The sequence below is a fragment of the Temnothorax americanus genome, unplaced genomic scaffold (assembly GCF_048541705.1).
Source record: "Temnothorax americanus isolate GAGA-0224 unplaced genomic scaffold, ASM4854170v1 Scaffold64, whole genome shotgun sequence".
Lineage (NCBI taxonomy): Eukaryota > Metazoa > Arthropoda > Insecta > Hymenoptera > Formicidae > Temnothorax > Temnothorax americanus.
This window is the reverse complement of record NW_027509786.1, coordinates 404943-427411: the sequence shown is the minus strand read 5'-3', so window position 1 is coordinate 427411 and position 22469 is coordinate 404943. Positions and strand designations below refer to the sequence as shown.

At 35.2% G+C, this 22469-nt stretch overlaps 2 protein-coding genes, 1 long non-coding RNA gene and 1 pseudogene across 8 annotated transcripts in view; 3 read left to right on the top strand and 1 right to left on the bottom strand.

Annotated features, from left to right (window-relative positions):
- Rpb8 (DNA-directed RNA polymerases I, II, and III subunit Rpb8) overlaps nt 1–7312 on the top strand; it is a 55313-nt gene extending 48001 nt beyond the window's left edge. For all 5 annotated transcript variants that reach the window (XM_077421098.1, XM_077421095.1, XM_077421097.1 and 2 more), the window contains one exon: nt 6395–7312. In XM_077421098.1, coding sequence (XP_077277224.1) covers nt 6395–6512 — 118 coding nt within the window. In that variant the 3' untranslated portion in view covers nt 6513–7312. The remainder of the gene's footprint in view (nt 1–6394) is intronic.
- A 910-nt stretch (nt 7313–8222) lies between these two features.
- Wdr92 (dynein axonemal assembly factor 10) lies at nt 8223–10236 on the bottom strand. The gene is made up of 4 exons (XM_077421093.1): nt 9765–10236; nt 9148–9648; nt 8965–9062; nt 8223–8885 (listed from the first exon to the last, which is right to left on the bottom strand). Exons 1-4 carry the CDS (start codon nt 10029–10031, stop codon nt 8675–8677), a joined length of 1077 nt encoding a protein of 358 aa, XP_077277219.1. The 5' UTR covers nt 10032–10236; the 3' UTR covers nt 8223–8674.
- Nucleotides 10237–13455: 3219 nt separating this feature from the next.
- LOC143905584 (uncharacterized) lies at nt 13456–15606 on the top strand. The gene is made up of 2 exons (XR_013259243.1): nt 13456–13893; nt 14015–15606. It is a non-coding gene; the product is annotated as an uncharacterized LOC143905584 (long non-coding RNA).
- Nucleotides 15607–17804: 2198 nt separating this feature from the next.
- Nucleotides 17805–22352, top strand: LOC143905581 (chromosome-associated kinesin KIF4-like; annotated as a pseudogene). Its single transcript, XR_013259240.1, has 9 exons — nt 17805–17949; nt 18050–18444; nt 18528–18894; nt 20599–20893; nt 20998–21111; nt 21238–21300; nt 21703–21868; nt 21956–22078; nt 22347–22352. The product of XR_013259240.1 is annotated as a chromosome-associated kinesin KIF4-like (transcript).
- The last annotated feature ends 117 nt before the right edge of the window (nt 22353–22469 follow it).

Here is a 22469-nt window from a genome sequence, read left to right as displayed (position 1 = left end):
TGTAATAATCTCATAATTCTATGTGATGTCACGTTATTGTGAAAGCTCGAGGTAAAAAAAATAATCGACGACAGATAATCGTCTGTTTATCGCGCACTACCTCCTCCCCCTTTTCGATACTAAATTAGTTCGAACGAGACAATGAAATCTATAATCACGAGTTCTCGTAAATCAATTAAGCTTACAATAAAAAAAATTAATGTGCTCTGTTAAATAATTTATGTTGTGAATTATTTTGTGACGACATTAGGAGAGAAGGATTAATTCAAGTTGCAGACGAAAGATATATTGATGTATATATATTTATTTTATGTTTGTATGAAACACGCGCGGTGCTGGTGACTATTTCTATGACCCAGCTCTTTACTTTTTTTAAATGTAACAAGAAAATATTTTTTATTGGTCTATAATAATCTCCCGTCATCGAGATAATAAATTATCTAGATATAGAGCATTTCGAGAATGTAAAGATTAAATTAATTCAAAATATATATAATGAGACGTTTCTCTGTAACTCAAAAGTTATCGTAACATCGGTGACTCGGCCTTGGGACTTGGGACGCACCGGTGGCGTCTATGAAAGGATTAGCTGTCTAAAAGCATCGAGAGAAGATGCACCAACTCCGTCAGTGTGCATTAACGGATCGCGCTAGTACGACGACGAAGAGACGCGTCTCGACGCCGCGCGCCGGAGCGTCGTGGCACCGGGGATAGTGGCTATTATTAGCAGCGTCGTCCTCTTCTCGTTTCGCGTTTCGAGAGGAAAATAGCATCAGCTGACATCCTTCTGGATGGTACGGCGCGCCCGAGAAACCCTTAACTCATTATCGCCGTTTTGAGAATTTTTGGTTGTCTACTCAAATTCATCGAGCACAACAATCGCAATTATCATCACTATCAAGATTTTTTTTACATATGTCGTGAAATGAAGATCTAATTACACGTCGGAGATAATCGCGTGACTTGAACGTCATTACATAAGTGTTTACATTTTTAATCACACACACACACACACACGCACGCACACACACACACACACACACACACACACACACACACACACACACACACACACACACACACACACACACACACACACACACACACACACACACACACACACGCACGCACGCACACACACACGCACACACGCACGCACGCACACACACACACACACACACACACACACACACACACACACACACACACACACACACACACACACACACACACACACACACACACACACACACACACACACGCGCGCGCGCGCGCGCATACTACACATATACAATCAATTGCGACTAACGACTAATTTAATATTACTATATCTAATAAGATATTTTGCTATTAATATCGTAATAAATGAGATATCGCAACTTTATTGCAACTTGATACGAGGAAGAGTAAATTGGAAAGCAGATAAAGGGGAAAAAGGGGGATAGACTGCGAAGATTAACGAGTAAAAAGAGCATGAGAGCGAGTGGAGCGGAAGCGAGCCAATACGAGATTACAGGGCAGTTGGGGCTCGTGCCAGATGCGCGTTTACACGGGCCCTGAATACTGTAAATGCACTATCTGGTACGACATCTCTTCTGTCGCCGCCATCAGTTATCGTGTGACAGGACGTCATCTTTTCTAGCGCTAAAAACGTAGATAAGTGTGCACACGATTAAAAACCGACATCATCGATACCAGATTGCGCAGTATCCTCATTGCGAGCGAGAGTGCCATCAGGAAGTTCACGTATCGCCCTCCGGATTATCCCATAACTTGCAGAGCTTGTGATAATTATATCGTGCATACCTCGATGTACATTATATATACATAATAATATATATCTTCGTGATAATTTTATACAAGATTCTCAGGGGTACCTTTTATATTAATAACAATCCCGGATTCGAGAGAAAGTTTAAATCAGAGAAAAAATCCCCAAATTTTTTAGCAGTTTTAGAAGATTTAATTAAGATTTTGATTCAATAAAAATATAATGAACAATTTTTGTGATTTTCATATTTCCATTATGTTACCTCTGGTTTAAATATTACTCTTTTAATCTGTGAGAATAACCAATATGATTATGATGGATCTCATATGAATTATCTTTTTCTGTAATTCGTTATATAAGTAGAGAGCACAAAAAAGTATCTCGTTTTTCTCTATTTGAAATATAATTATTACAGTATAATTATAACAGCGAAATGTGCGTTATAAGTTAAGAATATTATTCGCAAGTATTTCTCTAGAGATAAATAATAATTTAGTTAATCTGCCATGTGTTTCTGAAGTATTAATGGTGTAATCACATAATCGCTAATTTTCATTTAGCCTAGTAAAATGACTCGAAATTTGTCGATCTTGAGGAAATAATACTGACTGGGCTGAAACTTTGTAAACAGGCTTGTTTTAGGGTACTATTTAACATATTAAAAGTCCCCATGTGTAGACGTTATGTTGCGGGCAGGGGAGGGTCCAAATGGTCCAAAAAGTCGAAAAAAAAATTGTAAAATAACTCGGAAAATATCAACTTTACGGAAATTTATGTAGATATAAAAATTGTAGCTTACAAAATTCCGCACAATTTCGTTTTTTATTCAAGTCTGTACGACCAAATGGAGCAGAGATAGAATTTTTTAAACACCGCTAGTTTTGCGACGCAACAAAAACGCATACACGCGTCGCGCATTTTTCGCTAATATCTCGAAAATGGACTCTCGGATCGAGGCTAACGCATACGAGATATTTTTCGCTAATATCTCGAAAATGGACTCTCGAATCGAGGCAAAACTACCGGTGTTTAAAAAAATTCTATCTCTGCTCCATTTGGTCGTACAGACTTGAATAAAAAACGAAATTGTGTGGAATTTTGTAAGTTACAATTTTTATATCTACATAAATTTCTGTAAAGTCGATATTTTCCGAGTTATTTGCGAAAAACTGATTTTTGGGGCCTTTTGGACTCTCTTCTCCCCGCAACGTAGCGTCTACACGTGGGGACTTTTAATATGTTGAATAGTACCCCCTAAAACAAGCCTGTTTACAAAGTTTCAGTCCAGTCAGTATTATTTCAACATTTTGTCATTTTACTGGGCTAATTCAGAAATATTAAATCTGTCTGGAACAATAATTGACGACAGACACTAATACAGTTGATGTTTGTTGCGTAACTTTAAACTTTGGACAATCGACGAATGAGTGATACGAACTTCTATGGTTAGTGTGAAATTGCTCGGTAATACGTCGGTGGTTCTGTAGAAAATCATTCTATGGGAAATCTGTTGGAAAACTGCACAATGTGTATGTGCTGCAATAAATAAATCCTGCTAAAAAGTAACTGTCATTGCCATTTTCCACCCCATTCTCTCCTTCTATTTCGCGATATATCTCGCGGAGAAAGGGATTTTAGCAATTAAGTAAACAAATGCATGCTGGATTGATAAATGTTTTTTTTTCCCCAATGCTATCATCGGCAATGACAGTTTTTCTACAGGGTGTAAACGTAGCCTATGAATAAATGTAATGGCGTTCAACCGTTTGTGACGAGGGATCTGTTAATGGAGGTATGCTTGTTGCATACTCGTTTCATGTAACAAAGCCTCGCATATATGTAATAATTTATGCGCGCACACAAATATATACACATACACATTGTTTATACGTAGGATCATATATTCTGTTGTATCAAATGGCAATAAAAATCATCTAATGCGTTCTTCATTTAATTTCACCAGCGCCTTTATTAGTGATTAATTTGTAGACACAAATATATAAATTATATAGTTCTGATTGTTCTGAACATTTTTTTCCTGTGGTATTTAGATAATGAAATAAGAAGAAATATATTTGCGGTATATATCAGAATTATTTAATAATATATCGAATTTGATTTATCTCTCTGTGAACATTATTATTGATTAATATAAACAAAAACCTATTAGACTAGACCATCATTAATTCAAAATTAAATTCCTTATTTGCAAATATAGAGTTTAATAACTTTAGTTTAAGAGAGCTTGTTTTTTTCACTTCATCCATTTTCATTCATCTTATCTGTGTTATCGATCATATTTGATAGGTTCATATAGATACAAAAAGAAGTGAAATCGCTCAACGAGCTGTTAAATTGCTTATCTGAGTAAAACAACTTTTTAGCTACTTCAAAGTAAATATTTAACCGAAAATTGTCAGAAAAAGGAGTAGATGTGTGCTTTCGAGATGGATAAAAACGTAAAATCTTTAGATGATTACTTTAAGAGGATAATCGCATATTCGTACGCATAACTTCAAAATCCGGTAAAATAGACATTGAATATCTTAAAAAATATTATGTTTCTGTAATTTTGAAGTATTAACATTAAACATTGAAGAAATTTTAATAATGTGATAGTACTGTTCTAATAGCTTTAGTTGAGACTGCGTTTTAAGACCGTTAGTAATGGCGCGCGTGGTTTCCTCGAACGAAGAATTGTAAACATAATTCACGCGAATAATATTATAGGATACCAAGATCCTGATCGAGTCTTGACCATAGAGATATGAGACTAGAGTGCTAGAGAGACGAGTCTGCTAGCATAGTAAGAGGCTGCGATATAGGAATAGAAAAAGAACGCTGCGCATATATAGGCCCCTTCTCAGACAAAGAGAGAAGGCTCTTTCTATTTCTATATCGCTTTTTCAGCTCGCTCCTTGCGCACTCTTTCTTATATCTCTATGGTCCTGACCGAAATGGCACTTTCTCTAAATTGATATATTGTATATATCATAGCGGTCGTGTTTCATTTATTATGTATATATTATTAGAAATTTCAGTTTTTAGAAATTTTAATTATAGATAAATTATATACATTGCTGTGTTGCATTTGTAACGGTTAGACCTTTGGCTAAGTTATCTATTACGTAAATTAGAAATCCTACGGTATTTTTTAAATCTTAAATGGTAAACGAAAAGAAGAGAGAGAGAGAGGGAAGTAGATCTAGGGCGTAAACGGAAGCTCGAAGCTTGAAATAATTGACTCTTACAGGAGCGGAGTGCCTCTTAGAGCCAGACATTCGAGGTATTGTCAGAGGCAAGGTCAATCGATAGAGAAACCTTGCAACACGTATGCCGCGCGAGTATTCCCTTTGGAATTCGCGTATTCCTCCCTCCTCCTCTCCTCTCCTTTCCCCTCCCCCTTCCTGTCTTTCGTAAGTCACGCGAAATTTGAATGTGTGTTTCCGCGATTATGTAATATGCACATTAGCATCGCAAATGTCATAGAATGCATTTTATAAGCGTTATTAAACAATGCACAATCAGATACATTTGATGTTGGATACGTTGAGAATTTTATGATACATTCGAGTTAATGTTATTTTTTTGCGTATACTTTAAAGTCATGGAGTGTCTAGTTCCAAGATGTCATTATAATAATTATGTAACTAGTCAACTGATTGTCAAGTGATGGAAAAAGTTTATTGCTGTCTCATCGCGGAATCTACGCAGCCCATAATTTCGGCGTTTAATTAATATTGCTCCACATAAATTTATATATTGCTCTTCCATTATGTCATGTTAATATTTAATTTCAAACTTGTACTATAAATTGTTTTATGTTAGTTATCCGCAATTTATTTGATTTTAATAAAATACAATTTTAAACGATTATTATATCACTAATGCATTATAAAACTGTTGTATAAACTGTTGCGAAGTCGTGATTTTTTGGTACGTATATCCCACAAAATTAAAGATAAAACGGAAATGGCACAGAGGAAGAAAATGATCATCAGTCGAGCTTGAAGAATGGAGTATTTGGAAGCTCATCGGTCCAACAGATACATCTTTTTTCGTAATCGTTTAAAAGAAGAACTTTTAAACGATTTTTCTTTAGCGATCGGCATGTTGGCAGTGTGGTTAGCTGGTTGTGTGGTCAATCTATATGCACGACCGCTATCGGCACTGCAGTTATGACGGTCGCAAATCTGCACTGCTACTAGGAGAAACATTATTGACGACCTCGAATATGGAAAGTTACTTGAACATGAGAATCGTTCAATCGTCTGAAATTTAATAGCATTAGAAGAATATTGATGCTATCGACCCCTTTTCCCCCCTCTTCAAGTTGAATCTGCTATTTAAAAATCTTTTTGTTTTACATATTATACTGGGTGCTTCTTAGCTATACGTATACCAATATTTCAGAAGTTGGCGCTAGAATCCACAGAAAGAAAAAAAGTCAGATGAATATAGGCTTAATTTTAGGCGGCACATCTTAAAATCATAATATATATCATATACTTAGCATCAGAATATATCGTAGTGTGTATCAAGTGTCGAAGGCGAGCGGCACTTCGAAATATCTATATAGGGCGATGCAAACGTACAACTGAGCCGTTTTTATTTTGCTTCCAGATCAGCTTACGTATCTTTCGGAGGTCTGCTGATGAGGCTACAAGGCGATGCGAACAATCTGCACGGCTTCGAGATAGATCAACATATGTATTTACTAATGAAGAAACTTGCATTTTAATATTTGCGATTATTGTCAATTTTTTATCATTTAAAAATTTTTTCAATAAATGTATCTATCAGATGATAATTTGAAGAAACTTGCATTTCATGCGTTTTAATATATAATACTGAACACATCAATTACTGATTTATTATCATTTTTGTACAATAATATGGATTTATTATCAATTAGAGAGAAAAAAACAAAAAAATGCCATTTACGGTCCAGACTTGGTAGCCTAATAATAATATTGTGTGAGAATTTTATACTTTTTCCAAACTCAGTACACTGCGTGTTTTTTTGACGGTCTTTAAAACACAGCTCCCTTGTTCGAACAGTAAACTCTCCATACTTTAAATCGATAATCGATTTAAATTTTGATAGCAAACAAGCATCCTCATTAAGTCATTGTAAAGAATTTATTGCGAAAAATATCACCCCAGCCAGGGTGCAAACCTGGATTTCCTTACATTCCCGTGACGGGCGTCTTTACCAATTCGACCACTAAGACATGTGTAAAGACCGGCAAGAAATTGGTGCGCAGTGTACTGAGTTTTGAAAAACTATATAAGAATTCAAACAATATTATTATTAAACTACCAATATCAATATCATATTGGTTCACTTGTTTCACGTATTATTATATTGGATTGGATTTATTATATTTATATAAATTTTTTTTCTATTTTTTTTAAAGCTTTTTATTTAGGCAGCATCACGCACAATGACTTTACGTTTCAATTAAATTATAAAATGACTTGAGCTTACTACTGTGATTACCACTAGAACTTAAGAGAAATAAAAATATTTTTCATGTGTGTTGGAACCTTTTTTATTTGCCAATTCCAGCTCCATCATCGGTTGCAGGTTGCAGGTGGTTAAATGTCAAGTAGTAATAATAATTTGATTAATGGAATAATTTTTAAATGGAAAGATCGTCTTAAGCCAATAACAATTATCATTTCCGAGTTAGGGATTTGGAAGATAAATACAATTAATGAAAATTCCCAATAAAAATACTTATCGACTACTAATTGGTATATTTAATGAGAAACAAGGTTTCTAAGGATTGATTTTTCTATTTAATTGTAAGATTTAATCGTGTACCGATCATACAGTTAGGGGTAGGAGGCAGGAAGAGCAATGCAAATTTTGGATGTTGACCAAACCGCAGCAAAGTGCATCGCGAAGTGCGCCATTAAGAAACAAAAATAGGAACCAGGTATTGCTACACACTTGTCTATTTGTCGGCGTATTTGTGTACACCTGCTCCTGTAAATACTCATATATACATATATATATATATATTGCTATGTAATTAGTCCACCGACACTTGCCAACTATACTCCTAGGATAGCGATCCCATTCCTTTGATTCCTACAATCTATTTCGTTTGATTTATGATCGATATACTTTGTGTTGAGCAAACGAAGAATTATACAATATATGTTTGAGATACGAAACTCCCTTGAAAATGTCCGCAGTAAATATTGTATTGCAATAAGAAATAAAAATGAATATAATATCTCGGTAAGAATACAAGAAAATGAAGAAATAATATGAAAAATGAAAAGAAAATTTTTAGATAAAAATAGATGGTGATGTTACGTGAATTTTAGTTGAATTTGCGCGATTATTTTAGTTGAACTTTTTTTGTACTACTATTCTATGTATTAAAGATGAAACAAGATATACATTTGGATTTTTATTGGACATGAAAGGATTGAATGTGTGTGTGTGTATGTGTGTGTGTGTGTGTGAAATGGGTGGGGTCGATTGGATAACATCGACATATGTCGCGTTGAGCGGGCGAGAGATGGACGCGGCGACAGCTAATTTATATAATTAAAATCGAGGTATTCCTGACCTTGCGTGCGCGGTTGCAATGCTGCGCCCTCGCGCGCGAATCGCGATGCAATGGAAGTGTAAGGTGCAAGTGACAACGCGTGGGCTGAACCAGCTGAACGCATCTCAAATGGCGGACGTCGCGCGCGCGATATTGCGTAACATTCACGACCATGCGCAAGATGGCCGATACTTAATAAGGGTTCGATCCTAAATAGATTGGCCCAATGACATATAATTCGCTCTCGTCTGCTCGCCGTTGCATAACGCACCTTGCGTTCGCGAATTAGAAATCGTACACAGGCTTATTTACAAGCTTTCGAGCTTTCCGTTGTTTAATCAATAGTATTCAGTTTCGTAGTGATGATAACGCGTAAGCATTGATCAAACGATGTGCAAACTGCGAGTCCTTGCTTGTCCGGGCTCCAATCCAAACAACTAATAGGTTGCGACGAGAGCGTACAGTTCTGGAGCAAACTGACATTGCCTACAACTCCTTGCTCGATCCCATCAGCGTCTGTAGTTTTTCTTTTCTCTGGATAATTACTGAAAAACAAAGAAAATTTGATTTTCAAGCATCTTTAAGCATGTAACGCAATTGTATTTTAAAAACATGAATATTTACTATTTCCAAAGACAGATTGTTCCTCCACCGCCACATGTTGCAAATAATTCACGATTTTGCGGCAAGTGTTTAACCAGCCATACCGTTGATTTGTGAGCCTAAAATCATACACAGTGTGAGAAATACGTATTTACATACAGAGACAGAACGAGAGAATAAATATTAAATTTTCTCAAATAATACCTTTTCAGTAAGATAAGCGAAACCTTTCTTAGGATGCTGAGTCTTCAGGTCAAAGAGATAAAATTTAGATTCTAAGGTAGTAGCAACTAGTTTATTCATGGGAATGTCTTTTCTATCAAATTCAAGACCACAAACTCCATTTTTCAAGTTACTTTCCCATCTCAGAGACATAGCCCTTAAGTCGAACATTTTAACATCTCCGTTATCGTATCCCGCTGCTACTATTCTTTCCTCGGAATTGTAAGAATTGCCGAATCCCACTGACCAACAGTCCCGCCGACTTTCTCCCTCTTTAGGCTCCATAATCGCCACTGGTCGATTCTTTTGCCTGGGATCCCATACTTTTACACTTCCATCTCTAGATCCAGTTACTAATTCCGGTGCTCCATATCCTACGCTACCACCTGCCACTCCATCAATGGCATTTATAATCTGTGTGTGAGCGTTAGCTGAATAAACTGGTACTGAAGGATCTTCTAAATTGTAAATATTCAATTTACCCTGTAAAGTTAGCTTTCATGATTTACGAATCAATTGAACATCGCACAAGACATCATCAAATGTACGTATATGCAAATCTTTAATAAAACATATATCTGTTGTAGAGTAGGAGAAACCTTGAAATCACCAGTAGCCAAATATCTATCACGAAGACTAGAAGCTTTAAACGTTCCACATTTCATCTGGTTGGATCTCTCTACATCCTTGACAAGCTTTAATTCGCCATTAGACACCTCGTAAATCTGTATAATACCGGTACCACGAGGCCGAGAGCCCATAACCACGAACTTTGCGCTACATGGTATCCACTTTGCATCAAACAGCGAATAATCTACCGATTTTTCGATATGACAGATTATCTGTGGCTTCGATAGTTTATCCATGTCTCTGCCGAAATATTTTCTTCGACTTTAACACCGCCGCAGGAAGATTTGTCCCGACAGTCCCGACTTTGACAAGCATTTAGATTTTAGACTGTTTACAGTTTACAAATATAACCGTAAACAAACTTGTACGCCATCTATAAAGTGCTGTTTCAATCGGAACTATCGGAAGATAAAAACAGAGTTTACGACGACCGGAAATAAGTTGGCGCTGCAAGTTCATATTTTTTAATGAACTATCACTACGTTTACGCGAGCGTTACTTCTGTAGTAACTTACGATATATCACTCGTTTACGCGGAGTAAATTATCGCAAGTTACTACAAAATCTCGTTTACGCGAAGGAAAATCCCGTTTACGCGAAGGAATTATCATAAGTTACTACAAAAGTAACACGCTCGCGTAAACGTAGTATATAGCTCAAACGATTGCTCCCTAATTGCTCTCTCAGAATTAACAATTGCTCCCTTTTTAAAATTACTATTTTTTGAAATATTTAATAAAAACAAAAAATTTCTAATTTTTATTGAAAAACATGTTTATAATAATTCTATGCAACTAAATCCGGCATAGAACGATTGCTCCTTCATTGCTCTTTATTGCTCCATCATAATTTTAATGATTTATTGCATTTTTATTAAAAAATTAACAAATTAATCATTTCACAAGTAACGCCGCTGCCGCCACTATCGGCCGCCTATTGTAACTATGGCTCGGCAGCCATTGGCGGAAATATTCAAACTTAATATAATAGCTCTATTGTTCATAACTATTACTATACGTTTACGCGAGCGTTACTTCTGTAGTGAACTTACGATAATTCCTTTGCGTAAACGAGATTTTGTAGTAACTTACGATAATTTACTCCGCGTAAACGGGTAAATTATCGTAAGTTAATACAGAAGTAACGCTCGCGTAAACGTAGTATATATCTCAAAGAGTTTATAAGTCAACATTTTCTATTGATTTTCGGTAGAATAACTATTTTTCGCTTCGCTCTATTGGGATTTTCAATCGCTCTATTCGTCGCTGCTTTTCTGTAAGAGCTGCAAGTTGATTGGCTTAAACCAAAACTCGAACGCAGTTATAGCAATGTGGACACAAGGCTTAAATGCCCATCTACAATAGGTGTTTTAAGGCCTAAGCCCTAAGAAATTTACCAATCACAGTCAATTTATTCTCTTCAAATTTAATTGTGATTGAACAATTTTTTAAGGCTTAGGGCTTAAAACACCTATTGTAGGCTACGGTCCACTTGACGCTACAAATGCTTTGGAGCGTTCTTCTTCTCCTTCTTCCTTCATTGAAAGAAAAGAGAAGAGGAATGCTTCGAAGCATTTGTAGCGTCAAGTGGACCGCACGCAGCTGTAGATGGGCACTAAGGCTGAGTTTCCACTGAGCGCGTCACGCATCGCGTTATCCGTCTCGCGACCAATCAAAACATCTTATTTTATTACATTATTTGTAATGGGATGTTTAGATTGGTTAAGCTCCTTGCACAATGCCAGACAACAGGCAATAATAGGAACAGGAAATAACCAAAAAATCGTTAATTACAACCTAAAAAGTTCGAATGCTATGATTGGTTGGCAACAGGCAATAGGCACAAAATTTCCAACGTGACGGAAACTGTGTCTATTGCCTGTGTCACTGTTTATTCTGCATTTATACATGATTTCTGATTTCTATTCCTTGTTCCTATTGCCTGTTGCCTGGCATTGTGCAAGGGGCTTTAACGACAGATGACGCGACGCGTGACGCGCACAGTGGAAACTCAGCCTAACGTCAATAAGGGCTCATGCACAATGCTGACAGGTGGGCAATTAAGGAACAATCGTTTTATGTTGGATATACTTGCAGAAGATTGTGAGAAATGTATTTTTCCAAGAAAATAAACAGTTTCTTTGCTAAAATATCATACAAAATTAATTATACGAATGGAGCGATTGAAAATCCCAATAGAGCGAAGCGAGAAATAGTTATTCTACCGAAAATAAATAGGAAATGTTGACTAAACTCTTTGAGATATAGTTATGAACAATAGAGCTATTATATTACGTTTGAATATTTCCGTCAATGGCTGCCGAGCCATAGTTACAATATGCGACCGATAGTAACGGTGGCGGCGTTACTTGTGAAATGATTAATTTATTAATTTTTCAGTAAAAATGCAATAAATCATTAAAATTATGATGAAGCAATAAGGAGCAATGAAGGAGCAATCGTTCTATGCCGGATTTAGTTGCATAGAGTTATTATAAATATGTTTTTCAATAAAAATTAGAAATTTTTTGTTTTTATTAAATATTTCAAAAAATAATAATTTTAAAGGGGAGCAATTGTTGATTCTGAGGGAGCAATTAGGGAGCAATCGTTTGAGCTATAGTTTATTAAAAAATATGAACTTGCAGCGCCAACTTATTTTCGGTGAGTTTACGTATGTACATACACACGATTTATAATTCTTTAGGCCGGTATCACAGACATCACAGTCTCCGATTAACGTGATTTTTCGATTAAACTCACTCTCCGTCTCTTTCTAGAGGAACAGTTAGAAAGAGATGCAGAGTGAGTTTAATCGGAGGATCATGTCGAAGACTGTGATACCGGCCCTTTATAATAAAAATAATTTTTATATATTTAAATTTTAAATAAAATCTTATATTTTTATTGGTAAGTTCAAAATTTGTATTTCTCTAAACAATAAGAAAAGACAATAAGAAATTTTATAAAAATAACTATAAATATTATTGATTTGCTACTTTGCCAGTTCGATTGTTCGATATCATATAGCAATATAGTGTCATATACATATAATATATACGCTCACATGCATGTATGCATGTATGTCGATATTCAAATTAGATTATATGTATGTATGTATGTACATACATACATACGTGCTGTCGTATAATTACCAACATTGCTGCTTGGTTATCAAATATCGATAATATGATAATGAAATTTGTAAAGGAAATTTAATATTTTAATTTATCATTTAATTTATATATATAATATATTTAATTTTTTTTTCTTTTTTTTGTATTTCAATTTATCTGAAAGTTATCAAAATTTGTTTTTTTTCTTTTACTGACAATTGGTAAACTATTGTTTATTGTCGCAAATAACCAAATCATGATAAATTATCGGCATTGACACCATAATAATCGCCGCGCGTATTTTATATATAGTATAAACCATATCAGCAGTTTGATAAGTAATTATAAATATAAGTATACAAAATAACCTATCAATTATAATTATTAATAATATAAAAAATTTTCAATTTCACAGGATATCGTTATAAAAATAACTGACTTTATGACTTCAAATAGTGAAAAATTAATTATAAGAACCTCGAAAATTGACAAAAGTATTTGGTAAACGAGTGGATATATCGTAAGTTACTACAGAAGTAACGCTCGCGTAAACGTAGTATAAGTGTAATAACCAATCATATCATAAAATGCATGAGCGCTCACTCAACAGTTGTGTCTGCTGAACGCGGCCATTGTCTTGTGTATACGAGACCGGTAGAATTTTCTTCGAATACGTACTTAGCTCGTTCTGTCTGATTCTGTTACGCTCCGTGCGAAAACTGCGAAAGCACTTAATAGTCGAGACCGACCCTAAAGGTAAGCATTTCTTTTACAAAACGATTTCCTTCAATTCCCTTGGATTCTCTGATTGTGAGGCTAACAAACATCTCGGGGATCAATTGCTGTAGATCAAGAGACACGGTAGTGTCTCGCGCCAAGTACGCGCGAAGCGAGACGCACCGTGACTCTTTTACGCGAACGCATGAGTTGCGAGTATCCGAGATTTTGAGATCTCAATAACGAGTGAACGGATCAACTTCTAAGTAGGTTCGATCGATAGCTTGGGGTTTGATTTATAAATAAGAGTCTTTTTTTTTTCGTTACGTGCCCTACGAGCAAAGATATTGCAATGCAAAGACCAAATGTGGAAAATTTTTTTTTAAGAAACGTCCACGTCGGACAAAAATGGCGGCTGGTGTGTCACTTTCCCATTTTTGACACGAGAGTGCACTCGTGCACTGTCGCAGTGCGTGACAGTTTTTTACAACCTAGAAAAGGATAAGTGTAAGTGTGTGATAGTCGTGACCGTTGCCGCGTCGTGACAGATAGTGAAATATATATGTATAAGTATTGACCGTAAAGAGCTGATGCCGAGAGATCTTTAAGAAGGAAGGTGTATCTACAAAATCGTACAAACACGTACGTATATGCTGCCTTGTAAAAGTTGTCAAACTGTATGTTTACGCGAGCGTTACTTCTGTAGTAACTTACGATAATTTATGCCGGGATTACGATGAATTTAACGTAACGGGACGCGACGGACGCGAAGTAACGTAACGTGAACTTGAGAAATTACGATCGCCGTAATTTAAAGATAACCTTAATCTTAACCTTCTATTCATACCAAGCTGTCAAATCATTTCTGAAATGCACGCTGCTTCACGTTACGGCGATCGTAATTTCTTAAGTTTACGTTACGTTACTTCGCGTCCGTCGCGTCCCGTTACGTTAAATTCATCGTAATCCCGGCATTACTCGTTTACGCGGGATGAATTATCATAAGTTGCTACAGAATCTCCATTTACGTGGAGGAATTATCGTATAAGTTACTACGGAAGTAAAACGCTCGCGTAAACATAGTATACGTGACAGATAGTGTGTGTGTGTGTGTGTGTGTGTGTGTGTGTGTGTGTGTGTGTGTGTGTGTGTGTGTGTGTGTGTGTGTGTGTGTGTGTGTGTGTGTGTGTGTGTGTGTGTGTGTGTGTGTGTGTGTGTGTGTGTGTGTACTACGTTTACGCGAGTGTTACTTCTGTAGTAACTTACGATAATTCACTCGTTTACGCGGAGTAAATTATCGTAAGTTACTACAAAATCCCGTTTACGCGAAGGAATTATCGTAAGTTACTACAGAAGTAACGTTCGCGTAAACGTAGTGTGTGTGTGTGTGTGTGTGTGTGTGTGTGTGTGTGTAATTAAAATTATTTATATTTATATTATACATGTATATAATTTATTTAGTATTTATAGGATGATCTCTCTCTCTCGGCAACAGGACGAGAAAAGCGGAAAAGCGACAACAATATTTCGACAGATTCGATAGATCGTATAGATGACATGCCCTTTTTAGAAGAGGATGCGTAACACTACAAAACGCATGATATCAGTACAAAATTACCTTTTTCAAAAAAGGTAATTTTGTACTGTATGGTAAACGTGGATAGATGTTGTGATTCATCGATAACAAAGTTCGTGCAACAATCTTCTTTTTTTTTTAAAGAATATACATAGTTTTGTTTTTTTATTCCTCAGTATCATTCCTATATAACGTTCCTTTTGTCGAAACGTTATCTTACGTTCAACAATTATTTGTTTGTATAATGACGGTAACGCGGCTAAATATTTGTTTCGCAACTTTGCAATACCGACTTGACTTGTTTTCCTCTTTTTCTTTGGTGTATTTTCACGAACAACGGTCATACGACCTTCAGGATCCCTTAGTGAGAGATTTTCAAAGACGTTGAAAGTGTGCGTTGTCAGTGTAAAAACTCATGTTGTAACAAACGTGGCTAAATAGTGCGATAGGAGTGATAACGTTACGCTCTCTATAAGGATGTATCATTTTAAGTGATTCAGCTGAATATCTCTTAAAGTAAAAGAGATTGGAAAAATTGTTTCAGACAAAAGTTGTTTAGTTCGAAGAGAGACCTAAGATGGTGTCATTGGTTTGACCATGGATGGTCGTTTAAAGCTCACATGAACGACATCTTTAATTTCTTAAATGGAAACCCCTATTTTTCAATGCATAATCTTGTAGCTAATCTCGAGAACGTTTCAAAACACTATAATAAAGTATTTTTTGTTAAAAACTTTTGGAATTATAAGGCTTGAAAGTTCTAGTACTTTGACATAAAATACAAAATATCTTGTAAAACATTAATTTTTCGGTAATGTTACCTTAATACTTTTATGCACAGAATAACGAGACGAATCAATTGGTATGAAAAAAAGGTATAGTTCCTTCAAGAAAAAATATGTAATTTGCAACACGCATCTGCATACTCCATGCAGCTCCCTGATTTTACGGAAACGTAGTGAAAGACGAGGGGTCTTACATTCAAAAAGCACCCCGATTTTACGGAAACGTAGTGAGAGGCGAAGGGACTCACGTTAAAAAAGCACCCTGATTTTACGGAAACGTAGTGAAAGGCGAGGGGACTCACGTTAAAAAAGCACCCCGATTTTACGGAAATATAGTGAGAGGCGAGGGGACTCACGTTAAAAAAGCACCCCAATAAGGAGTTTAAAACCGTACTGCAACCTCCACGTGGTAAACTCTGAAAACTATAAAAATTAAAAAGTATACATATTATAGGCTAATTGCAGACGTACATATGTGCTAGTAAAGTTACATCGAACACCCGCAACGCGGAATGGCACTGCATTGTGCGCCGGAGTGACGCGACGCTTACGATTTTCGTATTTTTAACTATGTTCCACCATTTAAAAAAAATTGAAAAATGTATATGTTATAGTGGACACTTTAAGAGAAATTTTCGTAAAAATTTCAAAGGGGTACTTCGAAAATATCACCTTAAAAAAAATATTAAAAAATTCAAATATTTTTTTTGGTCTTTTTTTTGGCAAACATTTTGGACATTTTTTTGTTAATTAGTTTATTAGTCTACATAACATATATTTTTTTCATCAAGATTGGTCAAGTGGTTTTCGAGAAAAATACATTTCTTTATTTTACTTTCTCCCTGCATAATTTCTAAAAAAGTGGATTTTTAAAAATAATATTTGGTGGAAAGTTTTATCATATTAGTACTAACTTGTGACATTAATGTCAGCTCTGTATGATCAAGGGCCAATTTCACATGCTTACTCCGCTAGGCCCTTTGGTTTTAATTTGATTCTTATTAAAACGTATTTTTGTTTAAATAATGTTTAAATAATATTTGCGGTAAAATTTGTTTCTTTATTTGTCGAACTTAACATGTAAAATATTTAATTCAAATTAAAAAAAAATAATATAGTCATATAAGATTATATATGATCAGATCAGAATATTGCATCTCAAAGTATCCGATAGATGGCATTCGATGTGATCTGTTTCTCGTAATTAAAATTTGACAAAGAATGTTATAAGATAACGGTATCTAGAAGACACGACACTGTCTCGGAACGACACAATTTTTGTATCAGTTGTATCGTGAAGTCCACTCTTAGAATAAAGTAGCACGCTTAAAAAATAAAATTTTATATAATCTTGTTTAAATTTAAATTGGTATAAATTTAAATTTAAAACAAAATTATATAAAATTCTAATAAGATCAAATAACAGTTATATATAACAAATTTGACTTATATGATTATATTTGTCTTATATATAACAAATTTGACTTATATGATTATATTTGTCTTATATGATTATATTTGACTTATTTGATTATATTTAACAAATTAATTTTGAATTTATTACCATATTTAATCCACATTTGGCAAATTAAAACCATATTAACTCTGCATTTCCTTAGGTCTGTGCGGCTGATTTTGCATATTTTAACAAAGCAAGGTCCAGTTTAATCCATATATAGATTAAATAAGATGGGGTACTTTAATTTGATTTAATTATGACATATTTAAATTATAATTGATTTGTGTATGTTCGATTCTAATAAGATTCTTAATAAATTCATATAAGCTTTTAATACGGTTTTAATACAATCGTTTTTCGCGGGAAGCTCGAGAAAAAATTAGAATTGCCATGGCGTTATTATTAGACGAATTCAAGCAAGTTTTACAAGATTTCGATACTTGTTCTGAAACTAATGACGAAAAGCGTAATAAATTAAAAGCGATATACGAAAGGATGTTGGGTAAGAGCTCTTTTCACAACGTGAACCGTTGCGTTAATTATGTCGCAAATAATAAATTTCGGTGTGAGTCTGTAACTCTTCTCTTATTTTATCCGCACAGATATCCAAAATGATAAAAGAAAGGCATTTGAAGAGCTTATAAATCATGAAATATCCAACTCCAAAAATTGCGTCTCACACGTGGCGGAGGATGTAGCGGAATGTGTACGTACAGAGGAATCGAACAATGTCGAAGACAGTTTGGATTACTTTGACAAAAAGGAAGAGGAACACACCTTACAGCAAGCGGAGCAAAACAACGAGGTGCAAAATATTAATAAGGAACTGGCGCTTAAAGAAAGCCTCGTGTCGGAACTCATAAAAAGCGCCACGCAAGAAACTGCCGAAAGCCGTAAAAAGAACATCATTGAGATGAAGCAAGAACTCAAACGGCTACATGCGGAAAAAGATGAACATTTACAAGCGGTACACGCGCACAACGTCAGCTCCAAGTAAGTCCAAAGTTGATGTAATTGGTGAGACGCCCTAATCCCCTTTACTTTACTCAGAATTCTCTTTGCGCACAGATTGGCGCACAGCGCGCTGAGACGCGTCGTAAAAAGGTGCAAGAATTGGAAAGAAAGATAGCGGAATTGACACGCAAGTGCATGGAATAGAACAAGATAATCAAGGGGAAAAAGAAGCGGGATCAAAGGATTAAAACTCTCTCCAGTGAGATAGAGTCGTTAAAGGAAACTCGAGTCAAGCTTTATCAGGCAGATGCGCAACGACGCAAATAATTTTACAAAGTGGAAACAATCCAAGGAGAAGGAAATCAATAAATTACGAACACAGGATCGTAAGCGTGCTTACGAAATGATACGCATGAAAATAGAACATAATAAACAAGAGAATGTCTTTAACAGAAAAATGGAGGAGGCCTTTGCAGTTAACAAAAGATTAAAGGTACGTTACTTTGTCGACAATCTATCTGACGGGGGTGGCTTGCTTATTAAGTATAGTCCAGGAGCTAGCGGAATTTTAGGTGACTGATTTTTTTACGCCTGAAATTTTTTCCACGAGTTATTATGGTCATGTCTGCCAAATGTAGACAGGTGGCAGAGTCTGTCCGCGGGACATAGAGCGAACAGAATTTTTGTAACTTGTATTAATTTCCAAAGACATTGACTGATTTCATTACAGCTGATTTTTTTACAGTTGATTATTTAAACCATTTCAACAAGAAAAAATGAGTTGTCCGACAAAAAAGTTGGGACATGACCCGTGTCTGCCATTTAAAATTAATAATTTTTTCTTTGACTTTTGACTGATTTTCTTACAGCTGATTTTTATTTTGCAGTTTAATAATATATTAAGGATGAAGTATATAACCTTGTCCGACAATTTTAGTGGGACAGAACCGCTCTCTGACGTCTTTGTTATGTTAATTAATCATTAATGTTTGACTAATTTTCTTACAGCTAATTTTTATGGTGTACTTTTAAAATGCCAACAGAAAGACATTGATATATTTGTCCGACATTTTGGGTGGGACAACACGATATAAAAGCAGAAAAATCTTATACGCGGCTTAACAGAATACAGTTTCTCAGTTGTTTCGACAAATAATTTTAAATTAAGAGCTTTACGTATAATTTATATAAGGTTCCTATGAATAAATACAATTTTTATATATATAGCATAATTTTTATACTATATATATGGGGCATTCTCCGTCGAAAAGACCACCCCCTCTACACCCTTCAATTTTAGAGATATAATGTTTTGTAAGGGTTTAACATTTTTGTTAAAGGGTCTATATCGTTAGTATATATAAAATTCCAAAGAATTTGACTACTTTGTCCGACAGAAATACTCCAGTAAATAATATCACATGTCCAATAATAATATTGTAAATATTATTATTGTCAGAGAGCAAATATGTCCCACTATTTTCATCAGACACGAGTGAATATCGATAGTATATACAATTTCGAACAATTTGACCACTTTGTCCGACAGAAATACTCCAGTAAATAATATCACATGTCCGATAATCATATATTTTCAACATTATTTTTGTCAGAGAGCAAATATGTCCCGATATTTTCGTCAGACACGTGTGAAAATTGAAAATATATAAAATTTCGAACAATTTGACCCCTTTGTCCGACATAAATACTTCAGTCATTAATTGATGATTAATTAACATAACAAAGACGTCAGAGAGCGGTTCTGTCCCACTAAAATTGTCGGACAAGGTTATATACTTCATTCTTATTATATTATTAAACTGTAAAATAAAATTCAGTTGTAAGAAAATCAGTCAAGAGTCAAAGAAAAAATTACCAATTTCAAATGGCAGACACGGGTCATGTCCCAACTTTTTGTCGGAGAACTTATTTTTTCTTGTTGAAATGGTTTAAATAATCAACTGTAAAAAAATCAGCTGTAATGAAATCAGTCAATGTCTTTGGAAATTAATACAAGTTACAAAAATTCTGTTCGCTCTATGTCCCATAATAACTCGTGGAAAAAATTTCAGGCGTAAGAAAATCAGTCACCTAAAATTCCGCTAGCTCCTGGACTAGAAGGCTCGTTAGAAGCTTGCCTTTGCGTAACATTCTGTCATTACGCTTCTATTAAGCTAAGTGACTTTGTGTAATACAGGGCGCATTGGAAATGCAGAGAAAGGCGATACAGCGTCAGAAAAGGAAGGCTAATAGCAAAGAAGAGATAAAAACTCGGATGGCTCAGGAATTGAAAGTATTAATGGCCACCGTAGAAGCGGATTATTCTCTTGAAAAACTGATGCAAGATAGAGCTTCGTTGGTGCATCAATTGGAGCAACTTAAAAAAAATAGCGATTCGGATGAAGAGGAGCTCATGACTCTTACCGAATTCATAGAACTGTGTAACGCACAAATTGCAGATCTGCAGCAAAAGATTATCGAGTCAGACCAGGGTAAAATCTCTTAAGTTACGCAAGTAACTTTATCGGGGATAGAGATAGCGAGCCGGCATTAGACATTACGTTAATAAAAAAAATAATTCTGTTCTTTCCTTTAGAAACTAGGACAAGTGCCAGATGGAATATAATGCGTACAATAGCGGACGCCAAGGCGGCATTTGAAACGGCATTCCATATATAATTACACAAGACAGAAAGCAACAATGTTACAAGTATATGACGAATTGAAAGTTAGTATTATACATACACGTGTAATTTTTTATACATATTAAATAATTTACATATCTAAAATACGCACTCGATTAAATTAATTACAAAGGTAATTTGTGACATTTTAGGAAAAGTATCGGAACTTGGAAGCACGACTGGAGGAACATGAAAAACGCATACAATAGTTGCAGGTAAATTTATGTTAAGCGTCGTCTACAATGGCAGCAGTAGTGGATTAAGATTATAAGACGTCAGAGTAAGCTGGTTTTCCGGTGTAATAGGGTGTAGAGCAAGGCCGTAAGCGAAATGGTTGAGTAGACTTACTTTACACTCTATTACATTGGAAAACCAACTTACTCAGATGTCTTAAAATCTTCATCCACTACTCCTGCTGCCATTGTAAACGACGCTTTTTATGGAAGCTGTTTTACAGAAGTCTTAATCTTAACGACAAATGTTACAAACATCGCGAATATCTTACGGTACTTTTCCGCATTTCCAGATAAGGAATTATTTCCTAATTTTATTAATAAAAGCAATTTTTATATGTTTAAAAAATTATTTTAAAGTAGAAATAAAAAACTATTGCACAGAGGTTGCAAAAATTGCAAGAACAAGAAGAGACGAAATGTTCGCTCGCCGAACAAAGACGCCGGGAGCAAGAAGCCGAGAAACGTAGGGAAATCGGAAGCGAGTGTCCAACAACCTGCCGCAGAAGCATTAAAACAGAAAAATCAGTTACGTGCGGCTCAAGCTAAAGTGAGTTGTCTTTTACCTTGAAGAAAATGACTCAAAACTCTAGGTATTTGCTCATATAACTGAATTGGTTATTTGATTTTTTTTAAGCATAAGCAACAAGCCAATAATAAGCATAAAATAAATGCTACGGTGATCTATGGGTCAGATAGTGAACCTGACGATGATGAATCAGATGATGAAAGAAGGCCGAAACCCGAGATACCGCACAAGGTATGTGTATTTTCTTCATGACGTTTTAAATTATCGTTAAAATAAGAAAACAAGGAAATATATATACATATGTATATATTGCTTCCTCATAGAGGAAACTTTGTGGAAAAATTTTTTTTCGAGATTATGGATGGAAATAGGTTTAGAATGTTCCAAAATGTCGAGAAATCATATTAGTAAAAAATGTCCGGAAGTGTGTGTGTGTGTGTGTGTGTGTGTGTGTGTGTGTACGGATTTTTGTACGCATTCAATATGTTATTGATTTGAGCGATAATCGGTGCACGGGTTTATTTTTTATAAAATTTTGAATTTTTTGAGTAATGTTCCTTTAAAAAAAAAAAAAAGACGCAATATTTAAAAAATAAGTGAAATTATATTGTGGTCACGGACA